Source organism: Limanda limanda, chromosome 22, assembly GCF_963576545.1.
Source record: "Limanda limanda chromosome 22, fLimLim1.1, whole genome shotgun sequence".
NCBI classification, from domain to species: Eukaryota; Metazoa; Chordata; class Actinopteri; order Pleuronectiformes; family Pleuronectidae; genus Limanda; species Limanda limanda.
Window position 1 is genome coordinate 1,853,562 of NC_083657.1, and position 27,941 is coordinate 1,881,502.

General features: G+C 43.4%; 1 protein-coding gene across 1 annotated transcript; it reads right to left on the bottom strand.

Moving 5' to 3' along the window:
* On the bottom strand, positions 1–27,634 carry LOC132996251 (uncharacterized). Its single transcript, XM_061066594.1, has 13 exons — positions 27,401–27,634; positions 27,026–27,085; positions 26,751–26,829; positions 21,327–21,656; positions 20,425–20,697; positions 18,154–18,429; positions 17,435–17,623; positions 17,060–17,326; positions 16,191–16,553; positions 8,119–8,490; positions 7,314–7,571; positions 5,498–5,863; positions 1–290 (listed from the first exon to the last, which is right to left on the bottom strand). Exons 1-13 carry the CDS (start codon positions 27,632–27,634, stop codon positions 1–3), a joined length of 3,357 nt encoding a protein of 1,118 aa, XP_060922577.1.
* Positions 27,635–27,941: the final 307 nt, after the last annotated feature.

Sequence of the window (27,941 nt, forward strand, 5' to 3'; positions counted from 1 at the left end):
TCAACCTGGAGACTCCTTTTCTACCTCATATTGATCACACTCACATTTTACTGACATCCAACTCTCCCGTGAGAAGCTTCCTGAATGTTCACACTTGTAGAAACCTTCATCTGACTTTGACACAGCTGAGATTTCCAGTTCCCTTCTGACATCACTTTGGAGGAGTTCATCATTTTTGTAGAAAGTGAAGTTGGAATCGAGGTTTGGTCCGAGCCATGAGCAGTTGAGAGTAACGGACTGTCCCTCAGTCACAGGACGGGCAGGGCTCTCCAGGAGAACATCATGGTAAACTGTAAACAGTTAAAAAAACCATCATCAATGTGAACAACCTGATAATTCAGCTCGTATATAAACAGCATGAGTCTAAATATTAGATGTTAAAGTGGAGCCAAAGTCATTCAATGCACTTTTAGTTAAACTCTGCTCCTAACGTCCATGAGCTGTACGTTGTGTGTGCGCTGGAAAAACATCTGGTTTCAATACACAGCCCTGGCTTCAAGAGCAGGACGTCTGAGCTCAAGCAGGGGAGAGTTGAGTGTGAGCGCAGGGTTTAGAGTGAGAGCATCACTAAATCTGAATGTGACATCACTAAGTCCTGCTCTCCAACCAAAAGAGCTCCCTCTTGAGTAGAGAGAGGGAAACAGCCTCCGGGTGGCGCTGTGGGCTGTGGCGTCCACACAGTCACGTGATGTCTGCTTGTTTAACGCAGACGGACACACTCTCACAGCTGATTCTGGGCGTTGAACGTGTGGTTGTGTAAATAAAGAAGGTGAATTTCATCCAGAGATCATGTTGGATGTGATGCACCTTGGTACATGTGGGGGGTGCAGCTCCTGCAGGAGCAGTGAAGGGAGGCAGTGCTCCCCACTTTCAGTTACTCTACCTTTAAATCACATTATGGGATGTTGGAAACATGAACAGTGTGAATAGATTCAATGAAAAACTACAACCTGTAGAGATGTTGACTGCGTTGCTGATCTCTGATCCAGATCCACACCAGAAAACTCCAGAAGGAAGATAATCCATGGTCCATGTGAAGCTTGTGATTCTCTCCTGAGAGCTGCACTCTACCAATTCTACTTGGTCTCTAGAAAACATCCACAATCTCAGTTTATCAGAGTTTCCCTTGCAGGTCAGATGGATCGTGTCATCATAGTGGTGCTGCACTGAGTCCGGACTCACTGTGAGAGACACTGACGAATAGGAATCTGAAAAACGTGACATGAAGAGTGAAACAGAAACTAATGGTTTAAATTAGTTGAGCATTAAAGACGTGAAGCCATCAGCAGAGACTCCATCTCAGTCACATCTTGTTTTTGGGAATAAGGTCATAATATTACCAGAATACATTTGTAAAGTTTCCAGATTAAAGGTGTCATTTTAGGCTTTGCATCATTTTACAGGAGAAACGTTAGAAGGACGACATCGTTTGTTGACATCACAGTGACATCATGATGATGTCACAGTGACATCACAGTGACATCATGATGATGTCAGTCCGAGCATATGATCATAAATAATATCAACTTCAGGTCAGTCCTACAGGATGAACACAAAGAATAATTTCATGTGACTTTAGATTTTGGGGAATGATTCTCTGATCAATATAAGCTTCAGATTGTCTCTCTAACCCTGTATCTGTCTTGACCTTTGACCTATGACCTCTGAAAGTGAATCACCTGGAGGAACCAGCCAAAGTCCCCTGATGGCGCTGCGTGAGTGGCAGCCTGTTACAGCAGCTCTCACTTTTCGTACCTCTTTTAGTGTGTAAATAGTGTTTTTAGTGTATTTTTGTTGTTGTTTTTTTTTACTACATTGACACTTTAAGCAAGTGCGCAGCTATGGATGTTCACATTTTAACATTCGTAGTTTGCTCCTTGCTGTTTTCGGCACTTTTTGGTGTGGCTGTGGGAAACTCACTCGACCACGGCTCCCCATTCAACCACGGCTCCATTGTTTACACCCGGGATCAGCTGTTGGGCCTGCGCCACACACCCCTTCTCTGCGCGGAGCGGCCGGAGATCCCCGAGGAGTTACGGAGGAGGAGAAGAGGATGCAGAGCGGGAGTGAAGCGCAGGGAGCGGAAAAGACGGTTTAAACCATGTTTACCGTCTGTCGTCATGGGGAATGTAAGATCTCTCCCAAACAAGATGGAAGAGTTGACGGCGCTGACCCGTCTGCAGAGGGAATACAGGGAATGCAGCCTCATGTGCTTCACAGAGACGTGGCTGACTGAACTTTCTCCGGACTCACACGTAAATCTGGACGGCTTCCAACTCGTACGAGCGGACCGAAAAGCAACGGAGTGCGGTAAGAAGAAAGGAGGTGGGATCGCTGTGTTGGTTAACGATAGATGGTGCCACCCGGCACACACCAGCGTGAAGGAGATGCTCTGCACCAGAGATTTGGAGCTGTTAGCGGTCAGCATGCGGCCATACTATCTCCCGAGGGAGTTTTCACATGTTATTGTTGTGACTGTGTACACCCCCCCCTCGGCGGTCGCTGCTGTAGCTTCAGATCGGATCCACACAGTTATCTCGCATCTTCAAAGCCAGCACCCCCAAGCCCTCCTCCTCATCTCCGGTGACTTCAACCATGCCCCTCTGTCCTCTGCTCTTCCCACCTTCACCCAGTACGTGAACTGCCACACTAGAGACAATAAAACTTTGGACCTAATGTATGCAAACATCAAGGATGCATACACCTCATCCCCCCTCCCCCCGCTTGGTCGCTCGGATCACAACCTCGTTCACCTCGTCACGGACTACACCCCTGTGGTGAATAAACAACGACCTGTGAAGAGGACTGTTAAGGAGTGGTCCGAGGAGACCAGTGCCAGGCTCAGAGACTGCTTCGAGACTACAGACTGGGAGGCACTCTGCAGCCCCCATGGCACTGACATTGACAGCATGACCCACTGCATCACGGATTATATTAACTTCTGCGAGGAGAACACTGTGCCCTCCAAGCTGGTACGGTGTTTTCCCAACAACAAACCCTGGGTGACCCCCGAGATAAAGGCCCTGCTGAGCGAGAAGAAGAGGGTCTTCAGTTCGGGGGACAAAGAGGAGCTGCGCAGAGTCCAGAAGGAACTCCGGCTGATGATCAGGAAGGGGAAGGACAGCTACAGGAAGAAACTGGAGAAGCGGCTGGAGCAGAACAACGCCAGGGACGTCTGGAGAGGGCTGCAGACCATCGCAGGCCACGGAAAAGGTGTGGGAAGACAACAACCCAGCGGGGACAAGGACTGGGCAGATGAACTGAATCTGTTCTTCAATAGATTTGAATCCCCCCCCCTGCCCCCTCTTCACACCTCTCCTGGCCAGCCCCCCCTCCCCTCCTCAGCCTGCCACCTTCGACACCTGACCCCCACCAGCCAACCCCCACCCCATCTCCAGATCATCATCCCCCCTTGAGACTCTCACCACTCCTCACCCCCACACCCCCACCCCAATCATCCTCCACCCCCCTCTCTATAACAGATGATCAGGTGAGAAGCCAACTCAAGAAGATCAAGGCAAGGAAGGCCCCGGGCCCGGATGGTATCAGCCCAAGACTGCTCAAGGACTGTGCTGACCAGCTCTGTGGTGTGATCAGGCATTTGTTCAACCTAAGCCTGAGCCTGGAGAAAGTCCCAGCCCTGTGGAAGACCTCCTGTGTGGTCCCGGTGCCGAAGACGCCGCGCCCCAAGGAGCCTAACCACTTCAGGCCAGTTGCCCTGACTTCTCACCTGATGAAGACGATGGAGAGGATTATCCTGAGACACCTACGACTGCTGGTGGGCTCACAGCTGGACCCCCTGCAGTTTGCTTACCAGCCTGGGATTGGGGTGGATGACTCAGTTACCTACCTGCTGCACAGATCCCTGCTACACCTGGAGGACAGCAGGAACACTGTGAGGGTCATGTTTTTTGACTTCTCAAGTGCATTCAACACCATCCAGCCTTCACTGCTCAAAGTGAAGATGGAGAACGTGGGAGTGGACCAACACCTGGCTGCATGGACAACGGATTACCTCACCAAGAGACCACAGTATGTGAGGCTCCATCACTGTGTGTCTGACGTGGTGCTCTGCAGCACAGGTGCCCCTCAGGGTACGGTGCTCTCCCCTTTCCTCTTCACCCTCTACACCTCCGACTTCACCCACAACACCACCCACTGCCACATCCAGAAGTTCTCTGATGCCACAGCCATCGTTGGATGTGTTCCTGAGGGGAATGACCTGGAGTACAGGGCGGTCATCACAGACTTCGTCAGCTGGAGTGAGCTCAACCAGCTTCAGCTGAACACCAGCAAGATGAAGGAGATGATCGTGAACTTCCGGAAAAAAGCATCCAACTTAACACCAGTGAACATCCAGGGATTGGACATAGAGGTGGTGGAGAACTACAAATTCCTGGGTGTTCACCTCAACAACAAACTGGACTGGTCCGACAACACACATGCCCTCTATAAGAAGGGCCAGAGCCGCCTCCACCTGCTGAGGAGGCTGAGGTCCTTCGGAGTGTGCAGGGCTCTCCTCAGGACTTTTTATGACTCTGTGGTGGCCTCAGCCATCTTCTACGCTGTGGTTTGCTGGAGGGGGGGTAGCACGGACAGAGACAGGAGCAGGCTCAACAGACTGATAAGAAGAGCGAGCTCTGTCCTGGACTGTCCTCTGGACTCCATTGAGGAAGTGGGGGACAGAAGGATGTTAGCCAAGCTGGCGTCCATCATGGGCAACACCTCTCACCCCCTACATGACAATGTGGGGTCCCTGAGCAGCTCCTTCAGCAGCAGACTGTTACACCCACGGTGTAAGAAGGAGAGGTTCCGCAGGTCCTTCATCCCGGCTGCAGTCAGGCTCTACAACACCAGCACCACCTGATAATGTTCTAGTCCCTGTCTATTATCTTTATCTCCACTCAACCTCTCACCATAGCTGTATTTGTATTTTTATTTTTCTTATTTATTTATTTTTTTTACTCAGATCACTACCATGCACAATAATATTCAACACTTTACATCTATATTTATATCATGGTCACTTATAATGGTTACATTGCAATATTTATATTTTCCTTTATACTATCTTGTAGTATTATTTATATTATGGTCACTTACTTTTAATTATTTTTTCTGTATCATGGTCACTACTGTTGCAATATTACTTATAATACTTTTGTTTTCATTACAATAACACTTACATCATTCCACTTTCTCCCCAGTACCTGCTTTTGCACAGTGTCTGTTTTGCAGGTTGTTTTTTGTTTTTGTTTTCTGTATATTTTTACTCTCATTATGTGTAGTTTAGTAGTGTATATATTTTGATCTTTCTTTTTTATTGTTGCTTCGGCACTGTTATTTAAATTCTGTTTTTCTCTTTTTTGCTGTAACAAGTGAATTTCCCCGTTGTGTGGATAAATAAAGAAATCTAATCTAATCTAATCTAAAGTTCCCCAAGTAACTGACCGACTGAAGGGACAACATCTGCTTCAAGAGAAAGAAACAAACTCACCTCCAGACCACACCCACTTTGTCTCACTGTACTCAGTGTAAAACACGGGGTCTCCTCTTCCAGCTCGACATGCATAACCTGCTGACTCCGTCAGGCCTTGGATGACGAAGGAGTTTTGTTCAGTTCCTCCGTCGCTTCCTGGGAGCAGCTCATAACCGAACTTCTCAGGAATGTGCATTTCACTCCACCCATATCGAATTGACTGTTTACATCTGGGGACTTGATCCAAACTAATGGAGTCAGCTCGGTACCAGTAGAACCTCCACCCTGCAGTGGGATGTGGACCCCCCCCACAGGTGAGAGTCACGGAGGCTCCAGGAGTCAGCCATGACGGAGACACAGTGACGACAGGTGGTGGTGCAGCCGCTGAAACGGAACATCGTCACAACAAAAACAAGTCTTCATGTTTGTTTCATTTTGGAACCAATGCAGTTTCTGGATTATTCACATTCAGCCGTCGACATGACTGCCCCCAAAAGTGAAGCCAAACTATAACACCGCCCCCTGATGGCTGCCTGCAGTACATGTCAACCATGGTTTCTTTCTTTTGAGTTTGTTCACGTGTTCATGTTTCTGATCAGTTTGGATTTAATTAGTTATTTGATGATATAAAAACAGTGAAACGTCCTGATTGACAGCTGACTCTGACTCGTGATTGGTCGAGCACATGTATGGGCGGGACCTCGATACCCAGCTCCACACCTCCATCATGATTTCACAGACTCTGCCTCTAAATGAGATGAAAAGTGAAAGATGGCTGGTATCTGGGTAACAAAAGGTTTTATAAGTGTAATGAGCAAGTGGACCTGGTGTTTAGAAACCGTCTCAGTGAAAATACTGAGTAGAAAAGTTTTGAATCTACTTCTCAACCTGGAGACTCCTTTTCTACCTCATATTGATCACACTCACATTTTACTGACATCCAACTCTCCGCTGAGAAGCTTCCTGAACGTCCACACTTGTAGAAACCTTCATCTGACTTTGACACAGCTGAGATTTCCAGTTCCCTTCTGACATCACTTTGGAGGAGTTCATCATTTTTGTAGAAAGAGATGTTGGAATCGAGGTTTGGTCCGAACCATGAGCAGCTGAGAGTAACGGACTGTCCCTCAGTCACAGGATGGGCAGGGCTCTCCAGGACAACATAATTTAGAACTGTAAACAGTTAAAAAAACCATCATCAATGTGAACAACCTGATAATTCAGCTCGTATATAGACAGCATGAGTCTAAATATTAGATGTTAAAGTGGAGCCAAAGTCATTCAATGCACTTTTAGTTAAATCCTGCTCCTCAGGTCCATGAGCTGTACGTTGTGTGTGCGCTGGAAAAACATCTGGTTTCAATACACAGCCCTGGCTTCAAGAGCAGGACGTCTGAGCTCAAGCAGGGGAGAGTTGAGTGTGAGCGCAGGGTTTAGAGTGAGAGCATCACTAAATCTGAATGTGACATCAATAAGTCCTGCTCTCCAACCAAAAGAGCTCCCTCTTGAGTAGAGAGAGGGAAACAGCCTCCGGGTGGCGCTGTGGGCTGTGGCGTCCACACAGTCACGTGATGTCTGCTTGTTTAACGCAGACGGACACACTCTCACAGCTGATTCTGGGCGTTGAACGTGTGGTTTGTGTAAATAAAGAAGGTGAATTTCATCCAGAGATCATGTTTGATGTGATGCAGCTTGGTACATGTGGGGGGTGCAGCTCCTGCAGGAGCAGTGAAGGGAGGCAGTGCTCCCCACTTTCAGTTACTCTACCTTTAAATCACATTATGGGATGTTGGAAACATGCACAGTGTGAATAGATTCAATGAAAAACTACAACCTGTAGAGATGTTGAGTGCGTTGCTGATCTCTGATCCAGATCCACACCAGAAAACTCCAGAAGGAAAATATTTCATTTTCCATGTGAAGCTTGTGATTCTCTCCTGATACTTGCACTCTGACATTAGTACTTTGTCTCTAGTAAACATCCACAATCTCCACTTATCAGAGTTTCCCTTGCAGGTCAGACGGATCACGTCATCATAGAAGTGCTGCACTGAGTCCGGACTCAGTGTGAGAGACACTGACGAATTGGAATCTGAAAAACGTGACATGAAGAGTGAAACAGAAACTAATGGTTTAAATTAGTTGAGCATTAAAAACGTGAAGCCATCAGCAGAGACTCCATCTCAGTCACATCTTGTTTTTGGGAATAAGGTCATAATATTACCAGAATACATTTGTAATGTTTCCATATTAAAGGTGTCATTTTAGGCTTTGCGTCATTTTACAGAGGAAACGTCAGAAGGACGACATCGTTTGTTGACATCACAGTGACATCACAGTGACATCACAGTGACATCATGATGATGTCAGTCCCAGCATATGATCATGAATAATGTCAACTTCAGGTCAGTCCTACAGGATGCACACAAAGAATAACTTCATGTGACATTAGATTTTGGGGAATGATTCTCTGATCAATATAAGCTTCAGATTGTCTCTCTAACCCTGTATCTGTCTTGACCTTTGACCTATGACCTCTAAAAGTGAATCACCTGGAGGAACCAGCCAAAGTAAAGTTCCCCAAGTAACTGAGCGACTGAAGGGACAACATCTGCTTCAAGAGAAAGAAACAAACTCACCTCCAGACCACACCCACGTTGTCTCACTGTACTCAGTGTAAAACACGGGGTCTCCTCTTCCAGCTCGACATGCATAACCTGCTGACTCCGTCAGGCCTTGGATGACGAAGGAGTTTTGTTCAGTTCCTCCGTCGCTTCCTGGGAGCAGCTCATAACTGAACTTCTCAGGAATGTGCATTTCACTCCACCCATATCGAATTGACTGTTTACATCTGGGGACTTGATCCAAACTAATGGGGTCAGCTCGGTACCAGTAGAACCTCCACCCTGCAGTGGGATGTGGACCCCCCCCACAGGTGAGAGTCCCGGAGGCTCCAGGAGTCAGCCATGACGGAGACACAGTGACGACAGGTGGTGGTGCAGCCGCTGAAACTGAACATCGTCACAACAAAAACAAGTCTTCATGTTTGTTTCATTTTGGAACCAATGCAGTTTCTGGATGCTTCACATTCAGCCGTCGACATGACTGCCCCCAAAAGTGAAGCCAAACTATAACACCGCCCCCTGGTGGCTGCCTGCAGTACATGTCAACCATGGTTTCTTTCTTTTGAGTTTGTTCACGTGTTCATGTTTCTGATCAGTTTGGATTTAATTAGTTATTTGATGATATAAAAACAGTGAAACGCCCTGATTGACAGCTGACTCTGACTGGTGATTGGTCGAGCACATGTATGGGCGGGACCTCGATACCCAGCTCCACACCTCCATCATGATTTCACAGACTCTGGCTCTAAATGAGATGAAAAGTGAAAGATGGCTGGTATCTGGGTAACAAAAGATTTTATAAGTGTATTGAGCAAGTGGAGCTGGTGTTTAGAAACCGTCTCAGTGAAAATACTGAGTAGAAAAGTTTTGAATCTACTTCTCAACCTGGAGACTCCTTTTCTACCTCATATTGATCACACTCACATTTTACTGACATCCAACTCTCCGCTGAGAAGCTTCCTGAACGTCCACACTTGTAGAAACCTTCATCTGACTTTGACACAGCTGAGATTTCCAGTTCCCTTCTGACATCACTTTGGAGGAGTTCATCATTTTTGTAGAAAGAGATGTTGGAATCGAGGTTTGGTCTTGTGAACAATGAGCAGCTGAGAGTAACGGACTGTCCCTCAGTCACAGGATGGGCAGGGCTCTCCAGGATAACATCATGGTCAACTGTAAACAGTTAAAAAAACCATCATCAATGTGAACAACCTGATAATTCAGCTCGTATATAGACAGCATGAGTCTAAATATTAGATGTTAAAGTGGAGCCAAAGTCATTCAATGCACTTTTAGTTAAATCCTGCTCCTCAGGTCCATGAGCTGTACGTTGTGTGTGCGCTGGAAAAACATCTGGTTTCAATACACAGCTCTGGCTTCAAGAGCAGGACGTCTGAGCTCAAGCAGGGGAGAGTTGAGTGTGAGCGCAGGGTTTAGAGTGAGAGCATCACTAAATCTGAATGGGACATCAATAAGTCCTGCTCTGAAGACTTCCGGTGGCGCTGAACCTGATGGCTGCTTGAAAATCTCGCTCCCACCCGGTGTGATATAATCCCCTTAGAAAAACCCTACTGATAAAAAAAAGTACTGATATTAACCATGGAAGGGGAGAAGCAAAGAAAGACTAAACTTAAACCAAGCTCAAAACGTGATAAATCGGCGACATCCGACGAAACATATGAAGACGAAGACGGCAATGAGGACAATGGCGGCGCTGATGAAGAAGTAGCTAACCCGAACATGCAGGCTATCTACAACGAGATTCGGGCACTCAGGTCAGATCTAAAAAGTGAAATGAGTGAATTCCGACGCTCTCTTCGCAACGACATGAAGAAGGAACTGAACGAGTTTAAAGGAGAAATCAACCAGAAACTTGAAGAAGCTACTAGCGAGCTAAATGCTACTGTAGCCAAAGTTGCGGAGGTAGAACAACGTATATCTGATATCGAAGACAGGGATGAAGCTGCGAGGGAGGCTCTCATCCAGGCATTAGAGACCCAAGAGACTTTGCAGGCTAAATTAACCGAATTAGAAGCACGCTCACGCCGAAACAACCTCCGTATACACGGAATACCGGAAGAGTCTGAGGGGCCCGATCTGTCGGCGTTTGTGACCAAGCTAATAAAATCAGAAGTCGGCATGCCGGTAGCGGACATGGACCTCGGAATACAGCGCTGCCACCGGGCACTGGCTCCAAAACCTCCCCAAGGCGCTCCGCCAAGATCACTGGTGATTTGCTTCCTCGAGTTCAGAGTGAAAGAGCAGGTGCTGCACACAGCATGGAAGAAAAAAGTCGTTCGATATGAGGGGAAAAGGATCTATTTCGACCAAGATTACCCTCCCGAGATCTTGAAAAAGAGAAAGGCATACGCGGGAATGCTGAGAGAGCTCAAAGCCAAGGGTATCCGCTTCCAGACGCCACATCCAGCTAAATTGAAGGTGTTTTTTGACAGCGGCACCCGGATCTACGAGAGCGCGGCGGAGGCTGCAAAGGACCTGAAGAAGAGAGGAATCACTCTGGAAAATGAGATAGAGCCGGACCCTACCGGGGAGAAACAACGGAGATTATCGACGTGGGAGAAAGCGGGTGCAAATCGATCCGGACGGGCGGTGGATCGCGGACGGATAAGGGAGAAACTACGGAGCTTTCAGCGCGCCACTCCGGGAACATCTGACGCTGCAGAGTGAAGCGTCTGTGGGTGAGCTACTAAGACACTGACTATCGTTTCTCACAGAGCTGGACAGGTTTGAACTTTTTACCGATTGTTGGGAGCTGTTTTAAATGTTACCGGTGCAGAGTACCATCTCTGACACAGAGAGGCCCTCGATGGACGCGAGGATTTCCTCTCATTTTGAAGCTTTATTGGAACTTCGGACTTGGAAGTCTTTTTTTTCTGTTTTTCTAGTTCATTGTTCACTGTTCGTTGTTCTTGTTATCATGGGTAATGTCACACAAATTAACACAGTTTGGAAAAAGATATGCATCGTCAGGAGTATAAAGTAGTCACACTGAACGTCAATGGGCTGCATAATCCGATAAAAAGGAGTAAAATTATTGCAAAAATGAAGCGAGAAAAGCAGCAGATAATATATTGGCAGGAGACACATCTCTCTTCTTCTGAACATGAAAAATTAAAAAAGCTTGGGTTTCAAAATACCTATTATTCATTTCATAAATCAGGCCGGAGGAGAGGTGTGGCCATACTGATCCCCAATGCAGTAAATTTTGAATTTATTTCTCAGGTGAAAGATAATGAAGGGAGATTTGTCTTAGTAAAAGGCAAATTAGATAATGAAGCAGTAACTTTATTTAATGTGTATGCTCCCCCAGGGAGTAACAAATCTTTTTTTAAGAAAATATTCGAATTGATGGTAAAGGAAACACAGGGAACCCTGATTCTTGGTGGTGACTTTAACATCCAACTTCAACCAAAATTAGATACATCTAACCAACGCCAAAAGAAAAGCCCAAATGCCATCTTGGTTCAGCGAATGCTTACACAACTGGGCCTGATTGATGTGTGGAGAGAGTCCCATCCCATAGAAAAACAATTTACATATTACTCCCCTTGTCATTCTGTTTACTCACGGATTGATTACTTATTTATGTATAAATCAGACTGGCATAGGGTCAGAGATTGTGAGATAGGGATTAGAGACGTATCTGATCATTCAGGCGTATATTTAACCTTATATTTAAACAACCAACGGAAAAATACACTTTGGAGGCTTAACACAAGCATTTTAAATGACAAAGCAGTACAGAAACAGATCCAGCAGGAATTTGAAACATACCTACAGTATAATGATAATGGAGAAGTGTCTCCTAATACTTTGTGGGATGCAGCAAAGGCTGTAATTCGAGGTAAAATAATTGCACTTACGGCCTCACGGAAAAAAGAAAAACAGAAAAGACTTAACGAATTACAAGAGGAACTTAAGTCACTAGAGATTAGACATACAGAACAAAAAGATCCTCAAATATTAATTAAAATAAATAAAATCAAACAAGATATAAATGGTATATATGATGAGGAAATTGAAAAACAACTTAAATTTACCAAACAAAAGTACTATGAGACAGGATCGAGGGCTATGAAACTCCTTTCTTGGAGGATACGAAAACAACAGGAAAAGAATACAATATATAAAATTAGGAACCCTATGACAAAAAATATGAGCGGTAATCTAGAAGACATCCAACGCTCTTTTGAATTATATTATAAGGACTTGTACACTCAACCAACCAGAGCCGATACCACAATAATAGAGACGTTTCTAAGTTCGCTGGACCTACCATCCATAGGAGAAAAACAGAATAAAGAAATTATGGCTGAGATAAAGCTAGAAGAACTGAATAAAGCCATCTCAAGATTGAAAACTAATAAAGCTCCTGGTGCAGATGGATATTCGTCTGAATGGTACAAAACATTTAGAACACAAATAACACCTATGCTGCTTAACTGCTTTAACCACACTTTGAGAACAGGAGAAGCCCCACAGTCATGGAAGGAAGCAGTCATTTCTGTCATCCCAAAAGAAGGTAAAGATAAAAAGGAATGCAGCTCATATAGACCGATATCAGTACTCAATGTAGACTATAAACTATTTGCCTCAGTCCTATCTAAAAGGCTGGAAGCTATTATCCCGGAGCTAATAGATTTGGACCAAACAGGCTTTGTACTAAATAGACAGACACAGGATAATTTAAGGAGAACATTACAGGTGATGAGTCATGTTACTTCGGCCAAAATTGGTGCAATGTTGGTTAGTCTAGATGCCGAAAAGGCTTTCGACTCAGTAGGTTGGGAATATTTGTATAGGGTACTTGCAAGATTTGGCTTTAAGGACTGCTTCATCACATGTATTAAATCGTTATACTCCTCTCCAACAGCCAGGATTAGGATAAATGGAAACCTGTCACAAACTATTCGCCTAGAAAGAGGGACACGCCAGGGATGTCCCCTGAGCCCGACCTTGTTTGCCTTATTTATTGAACCTTTGGCCCAAGCAATTAGAGAGGATCCTGAGATAAAGGGGATAACTATTAGAGGAGAGGAACATAAAATTTGTATGTTTGCGGATGATGTCCTGCTCTTTATCACAACCCCTGACTCGAGCATCCCCAGATTGATGTGTCTATTAAAGACTTACAACTCATACTCTGGATATAAGCTAAATACTTCAAAAACTCAAACCCTTACATTTAATTATACTCCCCATCCAGATATAAAAAAGAAGTACAACTTTAAATGGGACTCTTCCACAATAAAATATCTAGGAATAAATCTACCAAAAGATATGTCGAAGCTTTCTGAAATGAATTATGGCCCCATCAACAAAGCGGTAAAATCAGACATCTCTAGATGGACGATGCTCCCGCTGGATATGAGCAATAGAATAGAAATAATCAAAATGAATGTGTTGCCACGATTTCTTTACCTCTTCCAGTCCTTACCCCTGGAGATACCACCCAAACAATTTGATGAATGGGACGGGTGGATTTCAAGGTTTATTTGGAACGGTAAAAGACCAAGGGTACAGTTCAAGACACTGCAGCTGAAGAAGGAGAGGGGAGGGAGAGCTCTACCATGCTTACAGGCCTATTATCATGCTGCACAATTGAAACCCTTAGTATACTGGTGTACACCAAATTATGAATCTAAATGGAAGTCTTTGGAAATTACACAGACAGATATTCCAATACAATCAATATTAGGAAACAAAAGCCAAGCAGAAAAGAATTATAACAGCTTGAATCAATGGACCCTATTCACGGTTAAACTGTGGTTTAGGATGTTGAGGAAATTGCAGTTAGAGAAACAGGCCAGGGTCTTGAATTGGGTAGCATATGATCCAGAGTTTGAACCTGCGAGACTGGACAGGAGCTTTAAACAGTGGATTAGGAGAGGCATCACATCCTTTTGTTCACTCACTTCTAACGGTAAATTTCAGAGTTATAAGGCAATTTCTAACTCATTTGGATTGGAAAAATGCAATTTTTTTAGATACCTACAAGCCAGAGACTACTTTAATAAAATATCACAAATCAAAAAGGGGAAAGAATATAACCTGATCTCTATATTCCATGAAGCATATGAAAAAAACAACATTAAAAAACTGATCTCACGAATATATGAAAGTATACAAACCTCCAAAAATCACTCTACGTTATACATCAAACAAAAATGGGAAAAGGAGTCTGGTACAGAAATATCAGATGAGTCCTGGATGGAGATATGTGAGACACAAGCAACCACTGCAAACTCAAGATCATTAAGAGAGTTTGGTTGGAAGAATGTTGTGAGGTTTTTTATCACTCCTAAAATAACGGCTTTGCAATCAGGCTCTCAGAGTCCGGGGCTTTGTTGGAGACAATGTGGAGCCATTATGGCCAATCATTTTCATATCTTTTGGGCTTGTCAAAGAATTCAACCATATTGGAGGGAAGTAACTAATGAAATATGTAAGATGATGGGAATTAAAGTAGACTACTCTTTTACTACTTTGTATCTAGGTAAAATACCAGAATTTATCCCTCACAAATACAAATACCTGCTAAAGATTCTCTTGGCATGTGGTAGAAAGGCTATAACCCGAAGATGGCTCCAAACTGACCCCCCAACATTGCACCAGTGGAGGGGGATAGTGAAAGAAGTTTACTGTATGGAGAGACTGACTTATATTTTAAGATTGGAATTGGAGAAATGTGTTGAACGTTGGGAAAAATGGATTATGTATGCACTGTGCCTGGAATAGTGTGACACTGTACTTCGATGTATTGAGAAGAATGTGACCATATACTGTTACACCCATGAGTGTGTTGTATGTTTTTTTTTGTTTGTTTTTTTTTTTTTTTTTTTTTTTTTTTTTTTTCCCTTTATTTCTTTCTGTTCAAAATTCAAAATAAAAAGTTTAAAAAAAAATATAAGTCCTGCTCTCCAACCAAAAGAGCTCCCTCTTGAGTAGAGAGAGGGAAACAGCCTCCGGGTGGCGCTGTGGGCTGTGGCGTCCACACAGTCACGTGATGTCTGCTTGTTTAACGCAGACGGACACACTCTCACAGCTGATTCTGGGCGTTGAACGTGTGGTTGTGTAAATAAAGAAGGTGAATTTCATCCAGAGATCATGTTTGATGTGATGCAGCTTGGTACATGTGGGGGGTGCAGCTCCTGCAGGAGCAGTGAAGGGAGGCAGTGCTCCCCACTTTCAGTTACTCTACCTTTAAATCACATTATGGGATGTTGGAAACATGCACAGTGTGAATAGATTCAATGAAAAACTACAACCTGTAGAGATGTTGACTGCGTTGCTGATCTCTGATCCAGATCCACACCAGACAACTCCAGAATGAAAATATTTCATTTTCCATGTGAAGCTCCTCTCCTGAGACTTGCACTCTAACACTCGTACTTCGTCTCTAGTAAACATCCACAATCTCAGTTTATCAGAGTTTCCCTTGCAAGTCAGACGGGTCGCGTCATCATAGAAGTGTTGCACTGAGTCCGGCCTCACTGTGAGAGACACTGACGAATTGGAATCTGAAAAACGTGACATGAAGTGTGAAACAGAAACTAATGGTTTAAATTAGTTGAGCATTAAAAACGTGAAGCCATCAGCAGAGACTCCATCTCAGTCACATCTTGTTTTTGGGAATAAGGTCATAATATTACCAGAATACATTTGAAATGTTTCCATATTAAAGGTGTCATTTTAGGCTTTGCATCATTTTACAGGAGAAACGTTAGAAGGACGAAATCGTTTGTTGACATCACAGTGACATCACAGTGACATCACAGTGACATCATGATGATGTCAGTCCGAGCATATGATCATAAATAATGTCAACTTCAGGTCAGTCCTACAGGATGAACACAAAGAATAATTCATGTGACATTAGATTTTGGGGAATGATTCTCTGATCAATATAAGCTTCAGATTGTCTCTCTAACCCTGTATCTGTCTTGACCTTTGACCTTTGACCTCTAAAAGTGAATCACCTGGAGGAACCAGCCAAAGTAAAGTTCCCCAAGTAACTGAGCGACTGAAGGGACAACATCTGCTTCAAGAGAAAGAAACAAACTCACCTCCAGACCACACCCACTTTGTCTCACTGTACTCAGTGTAAAACACGGGGTCTCCTCTTCCAGCTCGACATGCATAACCTGCTGACTCCGTCAGGCCTTGGATGACGAAGGAGTTTTGTTCAGTTCCTCCGTCGCTTCCTGGGAGCAGCTCATAACTGAACTCAGGAACGTGAACATCACTCCACCAATATGGAATTGACTGTTGACATCTTGGGACTTGATCCAAACTAATGGGGTCAGCTCGGTACCAGTAGAACCTCCACCCTGCAGTGGGATGTGGACCCCCCCCACAGGTGAGAGTCACGGAGGCTCCAGGAGTCAGCCATGACGGAGACACAGTGACGACAGGTGGTGGTGCAGCCGCTGAAACGGAACATCGTCACAACAAAAACACGTCTTCATGTTTGTTTCATTTTGGAACCAATGCAGTTTCTGGATGCTTCACATTCAGCCGTCGACATGACTGCCCCCAAAAGTGAAGCCAAACTATAACACCGCCCCCTGGTGGCTGCCTGCAGTACATGTCAACCATGGTTTCTTTCATTTCAGTTTGTTCACGTGTTCATGTTTCTGATCAGTTTGGTTTTAATTAGTTATTTGATGATATAAAAACAGTGAAACGCCCTGATTGACAGCTGACTCTGACTCGTGATTGGTCGAGCACATGTATGGGCGGGACCTCGATACCCAGCTCCACACCTCCATCATGATTTCACAGACTCTGGCTCTAAATGACCTGAAAAGTGAAAGATGGCTGGTATCCAGGATATTTTGGCTTCTCTTTTGTACATGTGCATTGAACACATATAAACTTTGTAATATTTAAACTTTAACACCTATATTTTAATACTGAATATGACTTGACTCACCGTTAGACAAGGTGAGGGGAACACTCCATCCTGTGGAGTTCTGCCGTGCACCTTTCAGTCGGCCCTGACACCAGTAGCTGCCGCTCAGATCTGACCCCAGACTGATCCTGAACTCCTTTGTGTTGGGAGGTGCCTGTGAGCTGGTTGCTGTCCATTCATACTCCCACTCAGAGTCTCCTCCCTGGATCTCACACCTCAGGGTGACGGCTTCTCCTCTGTATCTGTTCGGCCAGTTGGGTTGAAGAGTCACAGCAGCTCTGTTGTGGACTGTTCATATTCACCAGTAAAGACAGAATAACAGCTTGTATCAGCATCAACCTTTACGTCATCTCAACAAACAGTCATGAACGCAGAATGGATTCTCTCCTCACTCACCGATTCCATGAATCCTGACTGAGTTACTGTACTGGGTGTAGTGAACTGGATCTCCTCTTCCTCCTCTGCACCAGTACAGTCCTTCACTTGAGGCACTAGCACTTTGTCCATGGGACTTGAAATCCTCATCCGTCAGGGGCTCCGAGGTTTTCTCACCTCTGAACCAATAATACTTCCATCCGGGTGATGCTGGGCCCACGGAGCAGGTCAGGAGCACACTGCCCCCTACTGGAAAGGCTCTGTGGTCAGCACTCAGGTTCGCCGCTGGTATTTCTGTTAATGTTTAAAACACTTTTGCATTTAGTCCATTTCATGAGAGTTGAATGAAATGAGTAGAACATGTATCTCCTTCAGTCTTCTGCAGTCTACAAACTAAAACAGCAGTAAAAGCAAAAGTACAGAATGGTTTGGTCCAGATTATACCACCTGTTTGCCACATCAGAGCCACAAGTTAGCCACAGCCGTTCCGTACATTAACCAAATTGCTGGATTCTGAACAGCACTTGTTTCCTCCCAGATGAGAATAACATCTAAACATCGGTGAACGTCATCTTACTCGCCAATAGGCTGATCGCAACAACAAGAGAAATATCGGTAAGATGTTCAGCTTTTGAATCGATGCATCCCTTGTTACTTTTTTGTTGTACTCTATTTTTCATCAGCGAATATGAACATAAACTGAAGGAGACATTTGCCAGTTTCTCAAAACTCTTTCTCACCAGAAACTGTTAATGTGATGTCGTCGCTCCACTCGGTCGTGGAATTCAAGTTCTTCTTGTCTTTAGCCAAACACCTGTAGCTTCCACTGTCGGACGAGGACGCATTGACAATCCTGTATTCATTGTGTGTTGGAACCCTAGTTGAGTTGGGTTTGGTCCATTCATACTCCCACTCAGCTGGTACATCTGCAGGGACCTCACACCGGACAGTGATCGTCTCACCGCTGAAGACCAGAGACCAGTCAGGCTGCAGGGCCACAGACGCCTTGTGGGAAACTGATCACAAATAGAAACAGAGAACAGAAGAAAGTAGAAGGGCTCAGTACAGCTCCTCCCTCCACCAAACTGTACAGATACCAGTCCTCTCATCTTTTCATCAGGGGAATGAATCAAAAAAGAATCACACAATCTTAAAGCAAAACACTATGCAACTTTTTAACCTTAAAACAGCAGCTTCCAAGTTAATGTAATGATTCTCTGCCTTAATAAGGAGAAAGTTTCCTCCTTCTCTCCCTGAGCGTCTGTTCTCTGTGACTCTGGTGAGTGGGTTCCATCTCCTGAGAGAAGAACTGACTGAGAGTCACAACCTGTCTCAACAAGCTGCAGCTGGAGAGTGAAGCTGAACTGTGTTGGGAAATGTTTTTTAAGGAACCACGGGCGTCCTTTTCGGCCTACATGTGGTCAAAGCCTGGAAACAAGCATGGCCTTTTGTTCTGAAGAAGCCTCCCGAACTCAATCTCACAGGAAGCCGCAGGTTTCATTGTATCTGCAACTTCACACAGAGGTGTGAAAAGCCACCAGGGTCAACTCCAATTGGTCACCCTGGCCCCATGACCTGTGAGGTCACCGGGCCAATACATGGAGACTTCTCCCCCTCTTCTATCTCTTTCCATAACTCTTCAAGGAGTGAGGCTGCCGGCCTTTCTTCCTGCATCGGCGAGAGGAGAAACCTGATTTCTCCAGCTCACCCCTTCTGTTTGCATCCAACGAGAGGAACGCAGAGTTGCAGCTTCCAGCTCATCTTCTCAAGGAAACCGCCTCTCATATCAAGCTCTACAAAGTCCTAGCAGCGACTCGATGTCCTGTAGGTAAGATTCAACAAGCAAGAGCATCACAGCTCAACAGAACCGCGGGAGCAGAAACCTTACGACCAACCGGAGACTTCACCGAATTGCGAACTGGACTGCAACTTCTTTTTCCCTTTCCCTCAGACTGGTAACATAATCTGGGCTTAATAATTATACTACGCTAAGCAAGACTGTTTATTTGATTCTGTGTGGTGTTTATAAGTGTGATATATGTTGTGATATTGTGTTTATAAGATATTTGAAAGTTAAATGTTAGATATGCTCTTCACAAGATCTCTCTGACCCTTTCAATCTCTGATTAACATGTACACAGACACACGCATAGTCTTCACCTCATTTAACTCTTCGCCTGCTACCAGTTGTAAAACCACTTCTGTAGAACGGGGGGGGGGGGGGGGTGCGCTATCTTAAAAGCCAACGGTAAGGTGTTACTCTTTTGGCAAGCCACCATTTTGAGAGCAACCTGATTTACATAGACACACTCCCATACACATCTTTGTTTAGTTAATACATGTTAGTAATTTGTGTTTTTTATACTTTATTATATTCATAATAAATGTTTTTCTTTCACAAATGTTCTTTCATTAATGTTGCATAAGTGAATTTTGCCAACCTCTACACTGTCAAGAATTCCATAAACCTTCACTGTTCATTGTATAATCTTTAATAGTAAATATTGAGATTTCTAATTGAACTCCATCTAAATGAGACTGATCTTAATCAATAAATTGTCTATTTTCCTTTGAAGGGTGGTGCCCCGAGGTAACTTTAACAAACTAAAGTTATGATTTAATATTAATATTTTAAATATTATTGTTTTATATTTTATTTTGATAACAAAATATTATAAATATATATTGAATGCCTTAAGGCACACCATCTCATGGTATCACTCCTAACCATTATTGCACAACAACTGTGATCAGTTCGAAACACTCTGAAGTTATTAAAAAATATCACATGTGGCTGCAGAGGGCGCTGTTGCTCAGTAAAAGTTAAAGAAAGTCTGGATGTTTGGATTCCATCTAAATTTCATTGGTTCTGTCCCAAGTTTCGTGGAAATCCATCCGGTAGCTTTTGCGTAATCCTGCTAACAAACAAATAAAGAAAGAAACGTCCAGGGACAGAATATAACCTCCACAGCGGAGGTAACTAGTCTTTGGATTTCTAAACTGACTCTTACCTCTGTTCTCTATTGTGACTCGGTTGCTGTCCTCTGTGAGGAAGGTTGTGTCTCCTCTCCGTCCTCTGCAGCTGTAGATGCCTTCCTCTGAGATGCTGATTCCATCATCTGTTTCATTATAACTTAGGATCTGAGCTGCAGAGGAGGCTGAGGTTCTTCTGAACCAGTCGTATCTCCACTCAGACGCGTTCTCCACAGAGCAGCTCAGTGCTACGCTTCCCTTTCCTGTGATGGTTGTGTTATCGGCAGTCAGCCTGGGCCTGGGTTTATCGGCTTTCAAAGTCCGTGAGAGAAAATGAAAGACAAATTAAATGAGAAAAAAGATTAAAGGGTATGAAGCAAATTTTCACTCAGTAGAGGACAAAGTTCTGATCGTAGAATATATAAGACAAAAAGGTCTAATGATGAATCTCAACATGTAAAAGGTTCATTGATCCCCACATAGCTCAATGCTTCTGAACCAGATGTGTCCCACACTGTCACACTGGCCTCCAGCCCACACACCTCATGGAGTGATGGCACTGGGGCAGTCCACTGCTGTTTGCCAGAGCCGGGCCACAGATGAGCCGGAGCAATACCGTGTGTCAACCACAAGGGATAGGGTTAGGCCCCCATGTGTTATGTGCTGTTTGAGCCATGTTCACCATTCATGGACCACTTGAGGTCCACATCCAGATCACACTTTGCCTACAGCACCTGATGTGAGCCAGAAAGACCCAGGTTGGTTTTAAGGTACTTGGGCCACATTAGCATGTTTACATGTGGACCAGTTCAGGTCCACACCCAGATGCTTTCTGGGGAAATAGGTTTAGTAGTTTTTACGTAATCCTGCCAAGAACAACCAATAGAAAGAGGTGAAGACTAACGTCCTCGTGGAGGTTTTGAAAGATGATTGGACGTACGTGTTACTCTCAGCTGGAAGGCCTCACTCCACTCTGTTGAGGAATACCAGTCCGCTCTGGCCTTACACCAGTACTCTCCACTGTGGAAAACAGAGGCAGTGCCCAGCCTGTATTCACTGTGTGTGGGAGCTGTGTCTGGACCAGTGACTGGTTGGTGGGAGCTTGTTGTCCTCCATTCATATTCCCACTGGGTGTCTCCTCCTCCCTGGATCTCACACCTGACAGAGATCGTCTCTCCGCTGAATATCTGAGTCCAGTTGTGTTGCAGCACGACAAAGCTTCTGTTGGACACTGAACATTCAAACACAAATATCAAACCAACAGAGAGAACTGGTTAATATTGCTGCTGACTGGTTCTGTTTTCATCGTAGCCAGTCATGAAAGCCTGCTACTTCATGTTTCTACTGTCCCAGTTATTGTGAAGTGCTTTACTTGGTCAGCACAGCATCTCCCCCCCCCCCCCCCCGCACAAACATAGTTAGAGGATATACAAATCAGAGTTTTGTTCTATAAGTTTGCAGTTCATTCATATACTCACTGATCTTAGTAACATACATGAAGAAAAATGGGATGAAATATACATATTAATAAAGATAGAGATCAATAAAGAAAAGAGCTGACTCACATTCAGTGTGTCCACAGGAGAGGAGTGTATTCAGCACTGAAAGAAACATTGGTATCTCATCAGACATTAATAAACCAGGTAAATAATCAAACACAGGACAGACTCTAGTAATAAGTCTGTTAGTAAGTACTGTTATATTGTAGAAGCGAGTATGAGCAGTAGTATTAAAACTACCCATCAAAGAAATTGTACAAAAGTATGAAATGTCTTGAGAATCAATAACTCAATGAATCAAAGAAGTTAAATTATCAGTGATCTACTGAGTTTGATCCATTTATTTGAATTCATGTGGATCAGATGATTGTTTCTCTGATAATCATCGGGACAATATTCACAGCCTGTAACTTTAAAGTCTATAATTCCCATGAGAACATCACAATGTTTGATTTGTTTTTTTAAATCATCTTTTCTTATATCGAATTATCTTTTTGCAAATGAATCAATGAATCAGGTATAAAATTGGTATTTTTTCATCTGTCGGGCATCAAATAATAAATTTAAGGAAAATATAATTTCCACTTTCTAACGGTTCTCCAACAACCACAATTTAGTCTCAAATAAAAGTTATTAAAGTGCATGTAACAGAATACATGCGGCGGGTTACCTCAGCAAATAGATAAAGACATTTCAGTTCCAGCAGCTGTTGCTGTGGTTGGACAAACATCTAATAAACATCTTGCATTCATAGAATAAAAGTTTCTGATACTCACAGAATAAGGACAGCACCCGGAGCAAAGAGTTCCCCATGGTCCCATCCAGCAGCGCCACTCAGACACACTTCAAGACAGGTGGAGAATCAGCGGAACACATCTCTTATCAACATGAGAGAGGGAGGTGTTGGTGCACTTCTGTTTCCTGGGTCAGTTTCCTTCCTCACAGGAGCCTCACACCATAGATATCATATATAAAGGCTAGATGTCTCGTTCGACGGAGCAAGACGTCACCACATGGCGGCCGTCTTGCTACGGGGCATCTCGCTCACCCATAACATTGTGTTGGTCGTGGTAAATAACCATAACTTGCTCAATTTTCAACCGATTTTTAAACGATCTGGTTTGTTATAAACATCAGAGATGTAGTTATGACACTGCATACATTATTTTTTTTTTTTTAGAAAATAACATTTTAACATGGTTATTTACCACTACCAACACAATGTTATGGGTGAGCGAGCTGCCCCGTAGCAAGATGGCCGCCATGTGGTGACGTTCCTCTCCGTTGGCCGGCAACGCAGACGAGACATCTAGCCTTTATATACTGTACTTTTATATTCTGTTGCTGTCGAGCCACCGTGATAGAAATCAGCACACGTCCCTGCACCAGACAGAACTGTCGTCCTGATAGTTACTGGATATTTGGAATTATATGATATCTGAAATAATGGGGATAGCAACGATGGAAATTTAATGCAGTAAAAAAGAAAAGGAGTATTGCCTCAAATATGTCTTCAGTTTAAAATATCTTTGTAGATTATGATCATTTCATGTTGTGACATTTTGATGACAGGAAACAACGTTATCTGACGGGAAACATGCAATCAGATGTTAAAACGCACGCACTATGTGTCCTTTAATTCTAATTCTAATTCCAAAGACGTCTATATTATTACTGATTTACAGGCAAGCAAATAATCTGACATTAGTGTGTTGACTTAATTCATAAACACTAGAATGACACAAGATGTAGAATTTCCCTCTGAGTGCCTCCGCCGAGCCCCGACAGTCCAGTTCAATCAATCTGCAAACACTAATATACCAGTTCTCTAAATGGGAATCTTTCACTGGGAAACTGGTGGAAAAGTCCAACATGTTCATTTTAAACAAAGTGAACGACTTCCTGCCCCTTTGTCCGTTTCTGCACCAAACTCAATAGGTTCTTGGTTCCATCCTTCTGCCGTTTTGTGGATATTGGTTCAGTAGTTTTTGTGTAATCCTTAAAATGCAGACTTTTAAAGAGCATGTATCTATGATGTGTGAAATGCTGGTGATCACCTTCAACCACAGTGTGAAGAAGAACATCACAAGAACCATGTGCAGCAGTACTTTGAATTCATCACATTCACTTTTACCCAAACTACAAATAGAAGTGTAGTTAAATGTAAAAAGCCTTTTGATGCCTGGAGACCGTGTGATAAGATTCTGACTCCTGCTTAGTCACAGCAGAACCTGGTTTGAAGAAGTTGAGGTGACGCTGAGTCACAATCAAGTTATGAAATTCAGCTCCACTTCCTCCTCAATGCACGAACACCTGATCGTATCTTTCTACAGCAGAAAACTACTTCCAGGAGAGCTTTGTATACGCCGTTCAAATATGCAGCTATAAGTCAAAATTCACATCAGAAGATGACGTGGAAATAAAAACAGGATTTCTGGTGGTGTCTGTTTGGTTAAAAGTAAAAATTAAATTGTTGTGATGATGTCTAAGGTTCCATGTTTAATGGGTAAATAAAATGGAGTCAGTTGGACATTGTCTTATTGCATTTCGTTCAGTTGTGTTTCAGTTCAGTGGGACGACACAGTCAGAGCTCCACTTTACACATTGATATATGAATGAATCATATGAGTAAAATAAAATGGTCAAATCATTAACTGTACACAAACACTTTATCACCAGTACAAAGAATATTCAAGTAAATAAACCCCAGAAATCTCACTTTAGCTAATCATGAATATGAAAAGTCATGAAGAAATAAAGAAATGTGCTTCTATGGAAATGTGTAAAACGTGTTGCAGATGCCAGCTTCACATTTCATGTGAAATACTATGAACATGAAAAAATCCCTTCATGCACCGGTGTGTTAGTGGTTCTGTGTGTGTTTATGGCATCATGGATTTAAGACCTTTTGCAATTAATGGCAAAAAGGTGAAAGTGCAGAATAAAAGTGGATGATTTCACACACAGAGAAGTAAGAGATCAGGGGAATCAAACCAACAACCTGCTGGACGTCAGAGAAACCAGATAATGACGTCACATGAAATAGAGTGAAGCAGCAGCTCAAGATCAGCTTTATTATCCCCAAGAGTCCGTTTGTGTTACAGCCAGCAGAGAATAAAGGAAAGTAATAATTCTATACACACAACGCACATGTACATAAGGGCGTGTAGATCACATGACGCTTTAATGAGGCCGACGGTCGCAGGGACGGATGAGTTCTTACGTCTCAAAGTCTTTCATCTTGTTTGGATTCTATAGATCTGTGAGCAGAATCCACATTAAACCTTCTCCCCTGGTGATAGACGTTTATCGCTGGTGGACCTTTAAACAAACAGCATCAGCGTCGGCTTCAAATGTGAGTTTGTTGTCGATTGTTGTTCTTAGCTTAGCTTAGCTTAGCAGGTGACACTGAAGTGACAGTGGCTGAAAATACAAACGTGCAGAGAAGATAAAACCACCAGTGTGAAAACTAACAGCTGGATGCAAAAGGGACTTTCTCTCTAGAAATATATTTTTATATCTATATAGATTTGAAGGTTTGAACTCATTGCAGCAGTCTACACAGTTCAGTAAATATCCCTTTAAAGCAGGGGTCACCAACCTTTTTTGAGACTGAGAGCTACTTCAAAGGTACTGAGTAGTACGAAGGGCTACTTGTTCGATACAAACTTCCTGAATAACAAAGTTGCACGGATCAACTTTTAATAATAATAATAATAATATATGTGAGGAGACTGTCTGATCACGTCAATGTTAATTATTCCTCACAATAATTATTAACAATGATTTCCACAACAGTGATGGTAGGAAACAGATATATTAAAACAGGCACCATATATTTCTGATAATCTGTTTCAACATTTGAAAGTCAGAGGTATCACAGTTCTGAAATTTCTGTTAATATCTTTCTAGACAGTTTCGTATGAATAAGCACATTTGTACAACTGTGTGTTTGTACTACTTTGCTCAAAATCAAACCTGATATATTTTTCTTTACAAATTATCACTTCTAAAAAAATGTAGGAAATCATCAACTGTCATATCTTTAAATCATGTCTCGTTTGTACATACCACTACCATTGTAAAATGTTTGAACAAATCATGAACTCTGTCCCAGGTTTATACAAATGATCAGTTATGTAAGATCAACTCTTTCACATTTTTAAATGAATCCTATTACATAAGTACTAATCACCAAATCTGAGGCATTTTTAACAAATCATAATATCTGTTACACTTTTTGAACAAATTATTTTTCACATTTTTGTGCAATATTTGAGTTTAATGTTGTCATTTCAATGAAAACACGTTATCTCTTTCTTTGTCTGCAGATGTCTGTTAGTGGGAAGCCTGGCATTGCATCCTGTTCACCAATGTCCTGTAATCTGTTGTGTAATTTCATACTGCAGTTCTGAGTGAGTCTTGTAGATGTGCATCAGTAAGTCGTGGTCTGTGTTTGTTATTGAGGAAGTTCATGTCAGAAAAGGCTGATTCACAGTGACAGGTGGACTCAAAGAGGCAAGCAACTTTAATATCAACACTGACTGTACGGAGGGAAAGTGCAGCACTTTATTTCTCTGTAAATAAGAGAAAAGGTTCATCTTAGCTCTTAATGCGTTTCCATCACTTATCATGTCAGCGACAGTCTTACCTTTGCCTTGCAGCTCACAGTTCAAATGGTTCAGTTTCCCAGTGATGTCCGTTAAAAATGCAAGGTCAAGTATCCACTCAGTGTCGTCCAGCAGCCAGGCGTCTTCCCCTTTCGATTGCATGAACTGTTGGATTTCGCCCAAAAGTGACAAAAAAACGCTGCAAAATTCGTCCTCTGCTGAGCCATCGGATTTCTGTGTGTAGTAACAGGTCACCATACTCAGCTGACAGCTCCTCCAATAGCACCTTGAATGTCCGGTGTCGTTTGGCTTTGGAGCGGATGCCATTTATGATCTTCACGACAGGAGTCATCACATGATCAAAGCCGGTTACTTTTTGCACATAGCGCCTGCTGGTGAATGATGCAGTGGTAATGTAGAAATGTTGGGAAGTCTGGGTCACCTTTGCATTGTGCAATGCAGCCTGCATGCCGGCCCGTCATGGAGGGAGCCCCGTCTGTTGTCACCGACACCAGCTTTTCCAATGATACCTTTTTCTCCACGAAGAACCTCTTCACCGTGTTGTAGATGTCAATTCCCCTCGTTGTTGTCTTCAGGGGCAGAAGTGTCAGGACTAGGGCTGGGCAAGTTAACTCGTTTCAATGGAGTTAACTCAAGTGATGAGTTAACTCGATTAATTATTTTATCTCGCATTCACTCAGGTTTGATTATTTATTGTTTTATTGTGAAAGTCAGGCTTTTATTTTGTGAAAGTCTGTTGCTGACTGCTGCAGAACAGGAAAAAAGAAAATAATTGGCGGATAAACAATCGAGTTAACTCATCACTTGAGTTAACTCGATTAAAACGAGTTAACTTGCCCAGCCCTAGTCAGGACTTCTTCTTTTGTGGAGAAATCATCAATCACCATTCGGATAATCATCATCATCTGAGCTGTACTGGTGTTGTCCACGGACTCGTCGCACTGGATGCGATACCACCTGCACTTAACCAGTTCCTGGTCCAGCTGCTCCGTCAAGTTTTCGGACATAGCCGACACTCTTCTAACCATCGTACTTGCCCCCAGTTGGACATCGGAGAGAGCGGAGATGGCATCGGGACCATTCTTCTCGTCTTTGAACACAGTGTTTGCAACTATCATCATTGCTTCTTTCAAGACCTCCCCGTCCGAAAAGGTTTTCTTGTTCTTTATCAAACAATGTGCAGCTCTACACAAAGCTTCAGTTGCTCTTTGTGATTTTATCACCGGCCTCGTGAAGAAAGACTGTTGTTTGCCCAAAGCTCCTTTAAGTCACGGGCTTTTTCTGTCCGTAGTGCGCTGCCAGGTGGGTAGTTAGCATGGAAGCTTGTGTGACACGTACTGAAGTGTCTCTTCACATTTCGCCGCTTTGTCGTCTTAACAGTTGCCCCGCAAATGAGACTCACGCATTTTCTTTCAATGTCGTAAA